This window comes from Battus philenor, unplaced genomic scaffold (genome assembly GCF_028537555.1).
Source record: "Battus philenor isolate CCGP_79_NKW_IND1 unplaced genomic scaffold, ilBatPhil1.0.hap1 SCAF_1, whole genome shotgun sequence".
Lineage (NCBI taxonomy): Eukaryota > Metazoa > Arthropoda > Insecta > Lepidoptera > Papilionidae > Battus > Battus philenor.
This window is the reverse complement of record NW_027181661.1, coordinates 7,850,548-7,868,213: the sequence shown is the minus strand read 5'-3', so window position 1 is coordinate 7,868,213 and position 17,666 is coordinate 7,850,548. Positions and strand designations below refer to the sequence as shown.

General features: G+C 29.7%; 2 protein-coding genes across 6 annotated transcripts; one reads left to right on the top strand and one right to left on the bottom strand.

Annotated features, from left to right (window-relative positions):
* Positions 1 to 1,038: 1,038 nt before the first annotated feature.
* Positions 1,039 to 6,503, top strand: Deaf1 (deformed epidermal autoregulatory factor 1). Of its 5 annotated transcripts, none has more exons than XM_068777569.1 (7): positions 1,039 to 1,119; positions 1,223 to 2,104; positions 2,696 to 2,941; positions 3,986 to 4,087; positions 4,894 to 5,126; positions 5,567 to 5,764; positions 6,296 to 6,503. In XM_068777569.1, the coding sequence occupies exons 2-6, from the start codon at positions 1,384 to 1,386 to the stop codon at positions 5,750 to 5,752; spliced, it is 1,488 nt and encodes a 495-aa protein (XP_068633670.1). In that variant the 5' UTR covers positions 1,039 to 1,119; positions 1,223 to 1,383; the 3' UTR covers positions 5,753 to 5,764; positions 6,296 to 6,503. The 5 variants fall into 5 exon arrangements, with proteins under 5 accessions (XP_068633670.1, XP_068633652.1, XP_068633687.1 ...); XM_068777551.1 differs by having other exon boundaries at positions 2,696 to 2,953; XM_068777586.1 differs by lacking the exon at positions 3,986 to 4,087.
* Positions 6,504 to 13,490: 6,987 nt separating this feature from the next.
* On the bottom strand, positions 13,491 to 15,889 carry LOC137930687 (uncharacterized). Its single transcript, XM_068774053.1, has 6 exons — positions 15,709 to 15,889; positions 14,871 to 14,952; positions 14,425 to 14,527; positions 14,190 to 14,293; positions 14,056 to 14,114; positions 13,491 to 13,783 (listed from the first exon to the last, which is right to left on the bottom strand). The coding sequence occupies exons 1-6, from the start codon at positions 15,887 to 15,889 to the stop codon at positions 13,689 to 13,691; spliced, it is 624 nt and encodes a 207-aa protein (XP_068630154.1). The 3' UTR covers positions 13,491 to 13,688.
* Positions 15,890 to 17,666: the final 1,777 nt, after the last annotated feature.

Genomic DNA, 17,666 nt, shown 5'->3' with positions numbered 1-17,666 from the left:
CAGTGAAGTTTTTATAGATTCCAGATTTTATTTACACAAAAAAATACTACACTTGTATTTTGGAACAAACATTTTGCCTTGTAAAGACACGAAGACATCTTCATTTAATTAATAATAAAGAGGATTTCCTTAAAGCTTTTCATTCTTTGAGCTACTCTTTATCAGAACCTCAAATGATGTTTGCAATTGCTGCTTTATTTTTAATAAAAAATAAACCTGTTTTGAAAAATAACAGCCCCTACGAAATACGGAAAATTAATTAGTCTTTTAATTATAAGTAAATTTCCTCATGCTGTCATTAAGTCTTCCAATATGTGTTAGCTGACTTTAAACTAAAAATTGATTTCCACGTTTACATCTAATACTATAAAAATTTTATGCAGTTATTTGCAAATTTTCTTGTGCCGTCTAAAATTTAAAGGCGATGACCTAATTGATTTTTACTAGAAAATCAATATTTTCTGATAATTGATGTGTGAATTTTTAGAATTTAGTTTGCGAGGATTTGTTTCTTGTATTTTTAATCCAGTACCACTAAGCTATAACTGTTATATTATATTTTAAAATTTTTAACTAGAAAATAATAAAAAAAGATGTTAATAAATCCTAAGATAGATAAACTGATTTTAATGCATTTGCATAAAAAAACTACTTTTTGGTACAAATCTTCTATCGCGCTTCTTGTTATTCCGGCTCTAGGACTAGGAGATTATAAAGTCTTGTTTATACGTGCTTACAAAGTAAAATCGTATTGATTTGATACATAAATCAATAAATGTTTTTAAACAGTTTCTTTATTTCTTAATAGTAAATGTGAATATACAATCTAAAATTATTCTTATAAGAGAGAAAGCGATTGGAATAATTTATTCAGAGTCAAGAACATTAACATGATTCTTGTAAAATTGTTCAGACTAGTATTATTTAGTTAATTTAGTAAAAAATGTTAACGAGTAATGTATAAACATAAAAAACGCCATCTATTGTCTAACAGATTAAAATGAAACTGCAGCAGATTTTGATGCCAGATGGTGCCACATTGTACAGAAATTAATGAAAATTTTTGGTACTAGTTCATGCTTCTGGCTTGACACATATTGGAGATTATTTCCCGCAAGTGTAAGCTTCATATTTTAATAGCACAATATTTGAGTCGCACTCAAATGTTTATTCAAAAATGATTCAATAAGGAAATTCAATAATTAATTTTCCTTGTTTCTAGATTTGAATAATCTGCCATAACCTTCTCGCGTAGGAATGTTTTCATTCTATTCATTATGGCGGACAAAGGAGGTAGACATTATTGAGTGATTTTTCTTTACCAAAATTTTTAAAACACGGCCGCTTCGCGAGGGGGTTTTACGGGGAGGGCGGAAGAAAGCGATGGCGAAGAATAGGACTTCGGACAACGTCGTTATGCCGGACATTACCGAAGTATCCGAAGCCGATCCACTGGCGACGGACACCGAGCACGATTCCGACCGTACTGATGGCGGTCAAGTTTTGGCAAGTGAAATCAAGACATCACGACTTTCAAGCGACTCCAATGGTGTCATTACGGTACCCGTATCACTACCAGTTGGAACACTCATAACTGGTACCACGTTCAACGTGATTACGTCTGACCAGGCATCACATTTCAAACCTATGATATGTGTGGATAACGGTTTTATTTCGGGTGGACCGGTTACAGAGGAGATCAAAGCAACGCACATAGTCATTCAAAACCCGCAGTCACCTCCGGTTCGGGAGCAAACTCACGATGATGCTAGTTCAAGTTCTACGCCTTCAGCGCGCACTGCCAGTGCTCGTTCATGGTCAGAAACTGCGCATATGCCGATACTTCCCGTACGTTGTAAAAATACGTCAGCTGAGCTTCATAAACAGAGATTTGGGTCTGGCGGCCGTGGACGTTGTATCAAATATGGCGTGGATTGGTACACGCCAAGTGAATTTGAAGCTCTCTGTGGTAGAGCGTCTAGTAAAGATTGGAAGAGGTCCATTCGCTTTGGGGGCAGGAGTATACAAGCTTTAATTGATGTAGGCATTTTAACACCTCATGCAACCAGTTGTACCTGTGGAGCTTGCTGTGATGACCAGTCAGGTAAGAGATGATCATGTATTATACTTAAATGTAAATTACTGATGTTTGGTATTGGCTTTTTAAATTATGTAGAAAGTAACCTTTGTGTCACTCAATATGGTGATTAAAATCTATTTGTTATTTTAATTAGGACACTATAATAGATGCTAAACATAAATATACCAATGTTATTTAAACTAGTCTACAATTCTATGAATATGAATAATATCAAAATATAAAACTTCAATAACATCCAATTTACATTTATTTGGATATACAATAACATCCAATAATTCCTTAGGATTATCACTTTATCCTGGGACCAAATTATTTATAAGTATTTATTTCAAAAATTTAAGATGTGTCTTTGTTAATTTAATTAACATTGACAAAGTAAACTTACATAATTATAGAGAGTCAAGCCATATTAGCATATATTTTCTTTACTAAGATATATAAAAGTTATATGTTTACTAGTGTAGAAAAAAGAAAGTTAAATAAATATAGTTTCTTAGACACATTTAGAAAACTTTTTTATTTGGGAAATGTGTAATTTCTAATAGCCTTTCCCATATTGAAAAAGAAATTCATGAACCACAAAAAATTTTTCAGCTATGGGACCTGTTCGTCTTTTTACCCCATACAAGAGGAGAAGGCGAACAACACAAGAACCTGATGAAAAAAAAACTAAGATAAAACGCGAAAGTATACTTGTTGATAGTGATGTAGATAATATACATACCACCAGCAATAATAGTCACTCTAAAGAAGCATGGCAATCTATTGCAGAAGGCTTAGAAACTAATACAGAGTACCACCTTTTGGAAAATCCAGAAACAAAACCTGATATTGTATTAGGTAATGATAAGAGTATGTATTTCTTCCATTATTTTTAATAATTAGAACACTATTTTGATACACTTGTATAATAGTAAAGTAGATTTTAAAAATACGTATATAATTATAAAATTACAATATTTGAAGTGTTGGTTTATCTTGGCTTGTAAGTCTGCGAAAATTATTACTTAATGGGATTTGTTGTTGTGTTCCAAGGTGTCAGATTTAATTATGGTGCTGTGTATATTGTTGTAATAGCATTACTGAAAATCAGCAAATGTTCTTTAAATGCTGATATTCATTTTTCACCTCTTGAAATGGCATTTGATAGGTTATGGCAAAAGGAATTGGATGTAATAAACACAATTGTTTGACATTGTTATATGGATTGATGAGTGCTAGATAATCTATTCTTAAATAGTCCTTACATTTATTTAGATTTTTAAATGTTATTGGAACAATCAAGTAAATTTTTTCATTCATTTACTTCTTCTGTTCTTGTTGTTTTAAATCAAATTATTGCAGTGTTTTAATAATCTAAAAGGTAAATATTAAAACTAACAAATGTCACTGTGCCTTACTTCTTTTAAATTATGAGGCACGGAGAATTGTCTGAGTAAGAAATATCTTGAAGTATGTCCAATGAAAGCTTTGTAGCTTGTACAAGAGTAAAATAAATTTGTCAAGTTTTTGGGTTATACTGTAAACTCATTGAATATCTAATTCATTTTGTTATGACCAATAACCACCCAAGAGGAAATTTTCATTTGATTTTGTATTACATTTATTTTAGATGTTTGAGTGTATTTACAAATAGGTTTACTTTGTTTTCTCAGTCTTTCTATATGTCATATAAAACTTTTTTCATGTGATGAGTTGCTTCCAACTTTTCACAGTCAATTTAAACAGTCTTAACCCAATCAAGAAGTAAAGTGAGTTGGAATAAATATCCTTCTAAATATGAATGAAGACTGCCATTAAAAGTCAGAACTAGAATTAAATGTATAGTAATGTATAATGTCACAAACAAAAGTTATTACATAAATTAAATATATTTGCTGGCAGATTTACTGGAAAGAAATGACCTGCTTCGTGACCAAGCAACTAACCAATCACTACAACCAGGATTTGATAAAGGAACAACTAAACAATATGGAAAATTTATCGGTTAATTGAATATAAATCTATTTTATTGCAAAGCGAAATTATTGCTTAGTAGTTTTAGAATTGTATGTTATATTTGTTTGCTACTTTTTGAATACATGAATATTAAATATATATTTCAAGCTCTTTAATTATAATCTTGAGTTTGCTTCTGTTTTTATTAGCTGTACAATACATTTTTTAGAGATTGAAAATCTGTAGTGATATAGATTTCCTGCCTTTGCTATAAATGTATTTATTTCCTGTGTCCATTTTTATGTTAGTTATGTGTTACATTTATGTTTAAATGTTTAAAATAGTAGTATATATCAAGAATTAGAATTAATAAAACAATTTTTCTTTTAAATCTGATTAAACTTTACTGTAACCATTTTAAAATAATCTAAATTTTTGCTCAATTTGCATTCGTATGAAGGGTAAATATATATTTACAGGCTGATTGGTTTTAGGTATAAACGTTTTAAAGGGATGAATCTAGCTCATTTGTCAGCGAAAAGCTTTTCAAAGCTTCAATGCCTATTTACAATCACCTGCATAAAGTGATAACTTTGAAATAAGTTACATTTATTTATATTTTTTATTAGATAGCAACAGGTCAATAACTTCTGCCATTACTGTCTGCTGGTACTGTTAGTAAACAATAATTAAGCCCACATTGATAGTAAATGACCTAAACATTAACCCTTTTTAATGTTGTACACCTCTAATTAATCACTCTGTATAGACAGAAAGTATTGTCATATGTGATCTATGTGCCTTCAGACTTATTCAAAACAATACAATGTCATAATAGAGATGTCATATTTCAGATTTGCCAGACATGAGTGCTGTGATAAAACGCCTGGATGATATTGGTCAGACACTTGTCAGGGTTGCTAATGAGTTGAAGCAATGTGTAGATGATGTTAGAATAGTTACTTCTAGACAATTGGAGAGATTAGAGCAAGAGAGAGCTTCTGCATTGCTAGCTGAGAGTGTAGAAGCACAGGTTGATGCTGATGAAGTGTCCTTACATAATGTAGAGGATGCAGAATCTAAAAAGGTATTTATATATTTATAAATGACTTAACAAATTTAATGGTTTTACACTTGTAACATAGTTTCTTCCAAACTTCTTGAATCTGTGGCATGACATGTAAATTTTTTTGATGTAAAAAGTGTAGTTTTAAAACGGTAAATGAATAGCCTTCTCCAAATTTAGATATCCAGAAAACAAATATAGTGGTACAGTAAAAAAGTGTTTTCAAAATTCGTACTAATTCGTAATACAACATATATTATTAAATTTATTTTTTTGCTATTTATTTTGTCTAAATAAAACAAAGTAACTTATCTCTCAGTGATAACTTTATATGTGGTGATTGGAAATAAGTGTAATTAATTCAATTTTTTTTTGATGACTAATAAGCTAAATACACAACCCTTTGTTTTTATATTTAATCAGTATTAGTGTCAATATTCATAATAAAAAATATATTTCAGTGCGCTAATTGCAATCGGGAAGCATCGGCAGAGTGTTCTTTGTGTCGCCGAACACCATATTGCTCGACTTATTGTCAAAAAAAAGATTGGTCATCCCATCAAATTGAATGTTTACGGTCTATGCCCACTATGCATGCAGATAGTCAACAATCAATTATGTTTATTGTTGAAAGCCAGCATCAATAGCAGTTACATAAGGTATTACTAACTTTCATTTTATCTTCTAAACATAACCTATTATTAAAGTTTTCATAATTTACACACACAACTACATTCTTTATAATTTATCTTCAAGTATCATACATAACATAGCTGTATCTTGACATGATATAGAATAAGAATTATGTGGTTGAGAATTAAAAATAAGATAAATTTAAATGTAAAAAGGTAGTTCTTTCATGATCATTATAATCATATTATTTGGAGAATGTAATATAAATGTAATTTCCAAAAAGATTAGTTGGAAGTGATGAAGTTATGTCATGATGCAAGCATTGACACTTTTCTGACGAACTTAAGAATGTCATTTGTCCACCTTGTGGTAAAGCATTCTTCCCTGTAGCACTTGTTGGTCTGTGCTCTCGAGAAAGTTTAGTCCCCAGCTTCCCATCTGTTGATACTTCAAAATGTTAGTTTTTTTTTATTATCGAACTACGACATCAAAAGCTTTCTTCTATTGATTAATTTGAAGCAGAGATATATCTGACTGAATTTCTGTTTCATTTCCAGGCTAATGATTCTGGTCGCAGATTTTGTCTAAAGGATAAGAAACAATGTGGACAGTGAAAGACAACTTAAGTGTTTTTAGATATAATTTGTCTAGCAAATTAACAGTTAATTGTTAAATTTTTTAGCACCTTTTAAATATAAACACATGTCAAAATTTGAATTCGACAAATCATTTAATTCAATTCCATTTGAAACCTGGGTTGCATAATTATAATGTTATTATATTTTTGCTCAATTTTTTAATTATTTATTGAAGCAGAGAGAAATTGATATAGCATCAATAAAAAAAAAATTCATATTCATTGTATATTACACAATTCATTCATTTTTAATGTTTTGAAATATTTACAATTAAGTAAGAATTTTTACTTATTTTTTACCAAGTTATTGATATATTTATGTTAGTCTGAATACAATTTCAGTGCTAGCTGTAAATATGACTATTCCTTTGTGAATATTTTTAATTTTGACAATATAGCGCCTCCCCCACCGTATAAAATAATAAGTCCGAAAATGCAACTTATAAGGTGAGACAAAAAGGAAATATTGTTTATATCTTAAAAATTGATACACTTAAATTTTTTATCTTTGTATAGTTTGAAGGCTAATTTAATACCGAAGTATCTTTGAATGTTTACATTTACAGGAACACATTGCTTATAATCATTTTATTCTTGTTAGTATTTTGCCTTGTTAGAGAAAGAAAAGATTACTTTGCCTATCTCCGCTATTTTTAGCCAGAAAATTATGGAAAAAATTGGGTTATCAGAACCCATAGGTTGCAAATATTTGAAAACCTGATAAAGGCAATCTTGTATGTTTGGTGTAAAGTAGATCTCTTGAATGATTCCAATTAAATATTTCAATATGAAACAATATTAATTATAAAACTAACAATTACATATTTAATTGTTGTTGTATTATAAACAATGTAAGGGTGATCTTATATCTTGGTTTGCACATTTATATGAACTCAATGACCTAATTAATTTATTAAGATAAAATTTTAAATGAAACAACTACAGGCTGGGTTTGAAGTTTGTTATTATTCTGTAATTATATTGTAATTGACTTTAAATACGGTTTCTATGCAGTTTGTCTGAAAATTTCTAATATTATCAGTTTCAAAAGGGTACATATGAAATCTTAAGCTTCTGTTGAATAAAATAACAATACATTTTTATGATGTGTGTTTTATACACGTTAAGTTTATTGCAACCAAGTGGAAATATTTTGAGAGCAAACACATTTACTTAAAGAAAACATATTTTCTACTTGTTTATAGTAGATTTATTAAAAATATTTGTATCATAGGGTACATTGTTAATTTAATCTTAATATTATAATTTTACTTGTTGTGAAAATTAAAAAACTAGTTATACTATAATAGGCGACTTATATAACAAGAGGTCATTACGGTTCCGCCTTTAGCATTATTTAGATTGTGAGGACGTGCAAAAGGATCATAATCCTATGTAGAAGAAAGTAACTCAATATACTTTTTAGTATATACAGGATGTGCAACAGTTTTACAAGATATAAATAAACATACACTCATATACATGCAAATATAAGTATATTCATGTGTATGCATACACAGATATATACAACATGTAAATAAAATTGTTATTTTAAATTCGAAAACCAAAGAAATATTTCATGTATTTGCACCTGAATGCATATGAATTGACACTTAAAACGTCAATTTCTAATTCTTCAACAAATTCATTCAAACGGCATGCAACAAAAATAGTTAATTCAACAGTTACTGTGAAGATGGAATATGTATAAATACAACTAACAACTCGGGCCAATCGACAGAGCCATTAAAATTTTTACTGGGAAATAGGTGGTGACGCCTACATTGATTGAGATAATCACTGTCATGTAAATTACATTTATATTGAAGATAACGTAGTAGCCGGCGTTGGATGCGTTCGAACCTATCTAAATACCGAGAGTACCTAGGATTCCAAACCTGAGATCCAATTGTATGATATTCCGTAAGAAAAATATGTATAAAGCTTTAATTATTTTTACCAGCTTGAAGTTAGATGAACTTCTAATGAAACCAAGGACTTTGTTGGCTATAGATATAATAAAATCTATATGTTTGTCAAATACAAGCTTTTCATCGTGGATTACGCCTAAATCTCTAGTGACATCAACTCTACTAATTAGTTGGTCATTAACTGTATAGTTAACTATTAGTGGTGATGCCTTACGATTGTATGACATAATTCAGCAATTTTAATTCAAGTTTATTATGTGCAATAGGTAACTAGATGGTTAATATAAGAGGAGAGATGGGCAGCATCTTCTTTGGTAACTATTACTTTGGCAATTTTCATGTCATCTGCAAAAAGAAATAGAGTGTCTACAATACGCCTGAATATCATATAAAAATATAATAAACAGCAATGGACCAATAAAGATCCTTGTGATACTCCTGATGGGATGAGGCGCCACCTAGATGTATTACCTTTGACGATAATTGCTTGTGTCCTTGTTGTGATATACGTGGAGTACCGACGAGTACTGTACAAGTCGCCGTGGATGCCAACTTTACACAGTTTGTCAAGAAGAACAGCATGGCCTATTCGATCAAAGGCTTTGCTGTAATCAGTATAGACACAGTAGCCCAGGCCTCATACGAATACGAATTCAATGAACACGCACAAGATTAGATATTTTTCACCTACCGTTCAGGAAACCTTGCTGTTCCTCCGAGAAGCACGGCCCCCTTCGCTATTATGCACAACTTGATATTGGCCGATTGTTTTCAATTGTGTTTTTTGAACCTTTTTTTTAAACCGGTGTGATAAAAGCAGATTTCCACAAGTCAGGGACTACTCTGCTGTGAATGGATTTCTGGTATGTTGGTGGTTGGTTATGCAAGACTTTCAGCACAATTAGTGATAAATATTGTATTGTTGTTTAGTATATAAGTTGCAATATTTTAAAATATGAATATTCATGTAATAATCAAATTAGGTTAAGTGTATTCCAAGTGTATTCCAAGATAACCACCATTAACACTGTGCAACACAATTAGCGTTTGGAAGCCTAAAATATTTCAGTTTTAATATATATATATGTATATAGCAATTATCTTCCGATGTCAATATTCATTAAAAATTACAATAACATTTATATATTCTGTCAATTTTGTAATATTTAAGGGGTCAATTTAATGTTATGTAAAATGATTTGTATTAAAGAAAAGGGAATTGAGACATTTTATTAAATCTGAAATAAGTATTTAGGTTCCATGTTTTGTATTATATTGTGTAATGAACATGTATATTTTGTATGTTTGGCTTTTGTTCAATATATTTCTGTTATTGTAAATTGTTTTAGGAAGACCTATTTCTTAGAAACAACCATCGTTAAAATCATGACCAAGGTGATATTTATAAGAAACGGATACCAAATGCGATAATTAGTGTAATAGCAATGTTTGAATTAAGGTATAAAAATATTCAATAATTATGATATATATGTCATCCTAGAACTATACTATACTATTGTTATCACTTAATTTACACTATGTTTTGCTAAGAAATAGTCTTTGTCATATTTGATAATTGATGTAAATGCTTTCTTTAGTATCTCATGGTATATATGTATGAATTAATATAAAACATATTTTGATTTCAACAGTAAAATGTAATTAATGGTTTGTTGTTATTATTGTGTAAATATTTGTGTAAAAATATATGATCTTATTGTGTGTATACATTGTACGTTAAACATTTTTTGCTATCGCGAATGATTTTTAAAAATTCTATAATAGTGAATGAATGCAGCGTGCCGCCAAAACTATTAGAGTAACGTGTAAGACGTTATTTACTTTTTCAAATGATGTTTTTATTTATAATATTATTTATTTTTGTTTTATTAACAGTTGCGTCGTTTTACATGTTTTCGCATTGCAGCTGCGCGCTATTTGACAACGATAATGTAAATAAATGAAGCGCATACGCACCTTACTATTTAATATTAATTGTGAAATTTCTAAAACACTTCATTTTTAAAAAAAAAATGAATGATTAATCAGTTTCCAATGAAAAATATCTCTATTCTGGCTTTCACTCTCTTTTCTAATTTTATACAATAATTTTAACATGCAAACCAATATTGCGACCGAGATTTATATACATAAGAACCATATTTTCAATGTCTTTTTTACGAACTCACCCTCAAACCCCATGGCATTTTAATTTGAATGGAAGGCAAAAACAATAATACACACAAAGTGTAGATAACACTCAAATTTCAATCTATGCTTTTGTGGAGATATCGTCAGTACATAAGTAAAAATCTCAAATATATATATTTGCCCCGTGAAGCATTCTCTTGGGCCTAATAATCCGGATATGGTTTGCATAGTAAACTGATATGAATTGATTGCGTTTACTACTAAGCACTGCCATGCATATTTCGCATATAGTATTTATATATTGATTTGTAATAGGGTTCATGTTTTTATTTGATAATGCAATGAATATTGAAACAATGACATGGATGTAAGAATCATTGTTTTGAAAATAATAGCAATATTGTATATGACAGTAAATTGTATTCATGTATATGATATTATTTATGTCTTATTTATCAAACCAGTCTTATTTATCCAATGGATAAATATGCCGGAGTATCATTTATCAATTGTAGATTAGATGTCTGAAATAATAATGTCAACCATTGGCTGTTATATATAACTTCTAAAAATTCTTGTAGAAAGTTAAGTTTGGTTTTCCTTTATAAATTTTTATTTATGGATTAGCGTTTCCCATTCCCACATTTCCTTTAATATTTCTTAGTTACCTCGTATTCATTTTGATCCTAAATATAAAAATTTCTGCTCGTAATAATATTTATTTAAAATTATTAATTGGTTTTGGCTGCATGATGCATTGTAGCATAAATGGCAAATTTTTCTACAATCATCAGTTTCAAATGAATTATCACATTTCTAAATACATTTAAATTATTTTACTTAAAGTTGTTTTTTCTTTTGTGTCGGGGCGATAAATAGCTGTAATAACATATTAGCGTTGTATTGCATTGTTAGCGGTTATGCATGCACTTTGAGCGGATTGTAAAAAATTTATGAATTTATTTAATTATAAAAATACTTTTAAGTTTCTATCTGTATTAAATATTAATCAGTTTAAAAATGCAATACAACGACAGAATTGAGGTGAAATTTTTCTACATGTAGGATATTATTTATACTAGTCATAAAATATCTGTACTTATATGTATTTTTTATGACTTTAGATTAGATGTAGTAAGCATCTGTCTGTAGCATACTTTTTACCTCAATAATTAATAGGTTAAAATGACTACTTGTAATATTTGTAGGGTATTTTTTTTATTGTAAATATTATTACAAAACTGCGAAGTTATTTTTAGCCGTGTATGAAATATTTCAATGAATAATAATAAATTTGTCTGTTTCAATTGTTTATATCTATCATTTCTTGTACGCCAAACTATTCAATGCATTACATAACGATTAATACTTAAGGCAATTACTGTTTAAATGAGTAATACATCTTTTCGTAGGTCACGTATGAAGAAATCAGAAAGTCAACAACGTGGTAAGTAAGATGATAAATATTTAATATGTTTTTGTGAATAACATCATTAATTATGAACAATCATAACAATAAAAATTACGCTAGAAATAGATAGCCCGGACTATTCATATACGGGGTGATTGGTTACATAAGCTTTAAATGGGGGAATGTATGGCTCATTTTCTTTCGAAGTATGTTACGTCCTAAAAAAAAAACATAGCGCGTATAAAGCGTTCATCCCTGCAGGCTTTGTACTGTTAGAAGTTATTGAGCTATTGCATTGCTATAGAAGAATATGTTTGAGTTTTTGTTTACATGGTGACTGGAAATAGATATAAAAGCTTTAAAGACTAGCTGACAAATGAAATATACATTCACCCCGTTATAGCTTTTACATCAATACCCAATCAGTCTTTATATACATGTAGGTAATATTTAAATGGCAGATCAATACCGTAACGTCAGGTGTTGCACTCTTTTTTTTAATTTTTACTTAACCGGTTAATCTATTTTGAGATCGACATAAAATTTTATACGCACTTGTTCGGACAAATTTAAGTAAGAGTTTTTCCCGTAGATTTGTTTACTTGTTATAAATTAACATAAATATTTTGAAAATGTGAAAACAAAAATAAAAGTTTTAATCGATTGTAAAAAAATTCGTGCGAAGCTTTCTTAAAAACCTTTTTACAATTGAATTTCTTCAAAATATGTCCTGTTTTGATAGGTAATTTTCTTTCACTGGGTATTGTAACGAGTAATATGAGCTATATTTACTGTTTTTTTGAACATATTTTTAAAATCGCTTAGTCTTTTTTCGATAAATTTTATTCTTTTCTAAAATTACAATTTTAATGAGATGTAAACAAACAAGAAAATGATAAAAAATCTTTCCATGGGTATACTCGCCCAAAATATTTAAATGAAATTTATTAATGATAGTATAAATTATAACCTTAAAGGTAATTTCAATGTTATTAAAACAGAAAAGATTATGATCTAAATTCATAGTTTTTAAAACGTTTTAATTCATGTATTATGTAAGGTAAAGTAATCAATGTTAAAAATGATACGGGTCCCTATAATGAATTCTATTAAAGTAAATAAATAAACTAGAAACTAAATCGCAATAGACTACTAAGCTATCGTCTGTCAAGAACAACGGTAACCAAAAGTACAATATGTATTCTGTCGTCGAATGTATTTTTTTTATTAGAATTTATTTTTAGTGAATTTTTCCTAGGCTCTTTTAAGCAACGGGCCAATAGTATCAGCTGTTGATGTTGTTATCTTAACAGAATTATTAATAACTATTATTTTTTTGTATCAAATTTGAGAACTAAAATTCATTATAAGTATATGGTGCTTTATTTAATCGTGCTATAAATCAACACGCATATTCCGTATTGATTCGGGTCTGCATTGAGTCATAATCAGTATCACTTGTTTACTCTTAAAGGAATGAAATTACGCACAATTTTGTTATACGATATTTATTAAATGGTTCCAGAAATACCTTTTATAGATATCTTTGAGTCCATTGACCTCTTTTTGTTTTACAACATATATTTTACATAAATTGATAACATAGAATTTGTCTTAAATCTAAGTTAGGGTTAAGTCTCCTTCCTCATTAATTCCTAGCTAGAAACCATATGCTTTAGCATGGTCGAGATAGTACGATAGTTTAAAGTGAATTTTTAATTTTCCACTAACATTTACTACTCTACTCATACAATTATCTTTAAGAGTATTTAATAATATTGTAAGAAAGTAGTAGTAGTAGAATTAAACATATGAGCAATTTATTGGCGATAATGTCGGCAAACGCGCTCGTTGCACGAATAGCACCATCCCCTGTTCTGAGCAGACTGGTAGCAGGATGGCTCGTCGCAATACCCTACAACCACAACAAAAGATCAGTCAATCAATCGTCTATAGACTTAGATAAAAGTTAGACCTGTATGCATTTTCAGACGACCTCAACTAGGTCGTTTGTTCACTTTGTGTGGAACGTCTTACGTTGCGCCTGCCACACCGTAGTCTCCACTGGCAATCTGTTCTATGCACTATGTGGCCTTCCTGTGTTTTATATTAGTGCAGCATTTGTCGTAAAGCTTGTTATATTAATCAAATAATGGCAATAACTTTTCATAAATACGATATGCTTACCGTAATGCATGGGCTGGTTACATTCCAGGCACATGTGGAATGGAAAGCCGTGGATGCAACTGCAATTAATGTTACAAGTTAACAATTGCTATTACTATTTTAATAATGATCAGTTATAATTTCAAAATACATACTGGGGTGGTTGTACTGGTATCGGATAATAGGGTGGGCGAACAGACCCCGGGCAAAAGTACGGAGCGCATATCTCGCAAAACTCCCCGTTATGGTTCGCATTTACCTGGTTAATCAAATTAGTTAAAATATCAGTTTTATATATTAATACACTCGAAAAATAGATAAAGGCGAACTAAATAGTTTGAATTTCCTAAAATTTTATTTTACAAATGCATAAGATAATTAAATACGTACGTAGGCATCACAGTAGCACGGATTAGGGTTAACAAATTCAATGTTTATGGGCGGCCCATAGGGGTTGATGGGGTGATTCAATACTAAGCAATAGTAGTATAACCTGAAATAAAAACTGTCGCTATAATATAATATAGATAATGGTTGACGAAATAATAAATTTGATCATTAATAAAATAAAACAAAATGTTAAAATCATCATCATCTTATCAGCCGATAAACACCCATTGCAAGGCTTTTGTACAAATATGTTTTGTAACTATTTACGATTATCAATTGAGTAAACCTATGTCGCCTTATTACCTGCCGTCGTATATATAACACAGATTTGAATAACAAAAATCAACGCTCATATGGTGACACGTCTACCCGATTTCGATGGATTCGTAACATCTTAAAAAAGGGACTTGTTTACGTAAAAAAAAAATAAGTAAAACTGATATTACGGTCCGTCCCATCTGTTATCATCTGGGGGTTCGCCGGGCTGGTTTCCGTAGATGTAGTCATTCAACAAATAATAGTTTGGACCTGAAATTATGATATTTTCTTAAAAATTTAAGAAAAAAAAGCGTTAAAAGTTTTCCTTTTAACAAAAATATCAAATTTGAACCAGATATCAAATTTAAATATGTAAACGAGTAGTCAAGTAAGTCGGCCAGTGGGTTTCTTATGAAAAATACATTAATATATTATTGTGACCTCATGAATACAACCACAACAAGCTAAAAATACCCAAACCTTTCCTTTCCAGTTAAATCGCAAGCAACAGTGTGCATAAAGAATATAATTCTGCGCATATTCGGTTTAACTTGTATATAGAAAACTTAATTGAAGACTATATTCATTTTTAAAATAACATTCGCGATACTATAGAATGAAAAAATAACATTGAGCAATGAAAATCGTCATTTTCTGGCTATTTTCATATTAAAAAAAATTACTTCGTGTCATCAGGTTTAATTAAAATGCAAGTTAGTTTGGTAGGTGTTACATTAAGTTTCATTAGAGTAACGGAAGGTCGCTAAAGCTTGATATACTAATAGTTTTCCTACACAGATAAACACTGCGAAAGTTAAAAAAATAACATTTGTAATTACTAAGCTGTGTCCCGATAAACTTATAAATAAATTATAGAACCGCTTTAATTCGAAAAAGAATTTAATTAAAATGCACATTGAACAAGTCAAGTAAAAAACTAAAGAGAGCGCCGTAATATAGATGAGAATAAATTAAAAATCATAACAGTAGGTTTAATGAAAAAAAAAAATTATCTGTTATACTTACCGTTATACTGGATAGGAAAAAAGGCTACTGGGCCGTTGTAACGAGGATAGTAAAAGTTTCCATCGGGTTCATTCAGATTCTCCCTCCAATTAACTTCTTCATAATTGCGTTCTCGGCGCTGCCTTGACCTACGACTCTCCGGACGTCTATTCCTTGCCGAACCACTTTCTTCGTTACTCATTTTGTCGACTAAACTATCTACAAGCCAATATGATAATTTTATATACTAAAGTTGAGAACCAGTTGCTCAGTTAGCATATGGTACGTTTGTTTTCAATAATAACGGAAAAAAAGTAAAAACTTCCTATGTGTTTCAATGGATAAACATTAAATAATAATTTTAATTGTTGAAAACGATACACACATTAACAAATTCACACCTTATTTATTTTTTAATTGAGGAGGGAAAAAGTTATATAGCGACTGAGAAAAGCACGGCTCTACTTAATGCGCACGCAGAAAATTGCGCGCGCATCGACCAGTCCTGTACAGATTATAAAGGCAAATGGATCGGTCACGGGCGAGGTCGGAGCTTGCGAGAAGACACGTTTTGTCACAAATCAATCATTTCTCTACTTCGCTTATGCTTTATGAACTCTAAAAAGACTAGATATTTTTTTGGCTCTTCAAATGTTTTAAGGTGACCTTTACGTGGGCAACGCAAGCACCGCTCGATATGAAACCTTGGATACATTTCCGCAGGACTTACCCCTTTACCAGCTTTACTTGGGACTCTGAAAAATAAAAGGATAAATCTTAATAAAACTAAACACTAACTCATATGTATTAAAATATTTCTTTCCCTTTGTTTCATAATAATATTTCATTTAAATAAATAAAAATTTTAGTAGTCTTCGTATAATCACGATTCGACGGCCATTTTTTTCCATTGTATCAAAACAATCGTAAATTTATGTAAACTTAATGATGTTTACTTGTTCAGACACTTACGTTCGTTTTAATAAAGCGTAGACGTCTTTTAGAAACAAATAATTTTTTCCCGAACATCCTATACATCAATTAAATTTGCCTATATTTTTAACATTAAATAAAAGAATTTCTCTTAAGATTACAGACGATCTTGTGATGTTTGAAAATATAATAGTAATAGAAGTATTGCTTATTAGTAATACTTCTCTTACCTAGTAATCAGGCGGTTTAATATTACCTTCAACTATTTTCAATATTACTAACCTGAAGACGACTTGACCGTACACTGCCCACTTAAAGTATAAGTGTATTTCTTCTTATGAATTATTTACTTACTACAATTATTCTAAGAGCGTGTGTTAAAAATCAGACTTACCAAAATGACGGATCAAGAAATTTTACGGGCGCATTTACCCGCCAAAATTGAATATTTTTCTTAATAGACAATAGACGTAATTTTTTGCTCAAATCACAGGGATCATATGTCTATGATAATATTGTTTTTAAAAAATCTCTAAATATCTGTTTAATATATTTTTATAGTAATATTCTAATTGTTTTATTAAAATCTAGTTAGAATTCTTCAAATAATGCACTAAATTTTGAAATCAGATTTTATAAAACATAAAGTAATTAAAATAGATAAATGATACTTTGATGGATAGTCAAATAGCATCGTAATCTAAAATAAATAAATTATATATTTTTTTAGATTACATTGAAGTAATGGCTATTTTTAATTTGACTGACGATTTTATATATTTTTAACGACTTATATTTTACAGTTTCATTTTATAAAATACGCAAAATGAAAAATTAAATCTGATATGATTTTTGTTTATTTTCAATAACGAGTGTAAATCACTCATTGCTCTATTTCTGAATATGAATGTTTATTAATTTATTGTGACAATTTAAGGTCAATACAAGGGTTTTTATGATTTTTTTTTATTTTAGGTGGTTAGTAAAATTTATAACTTTCAGATTGTATAAAAAAGTTTAATAAAACTTAGAAAAAACCTAAATCT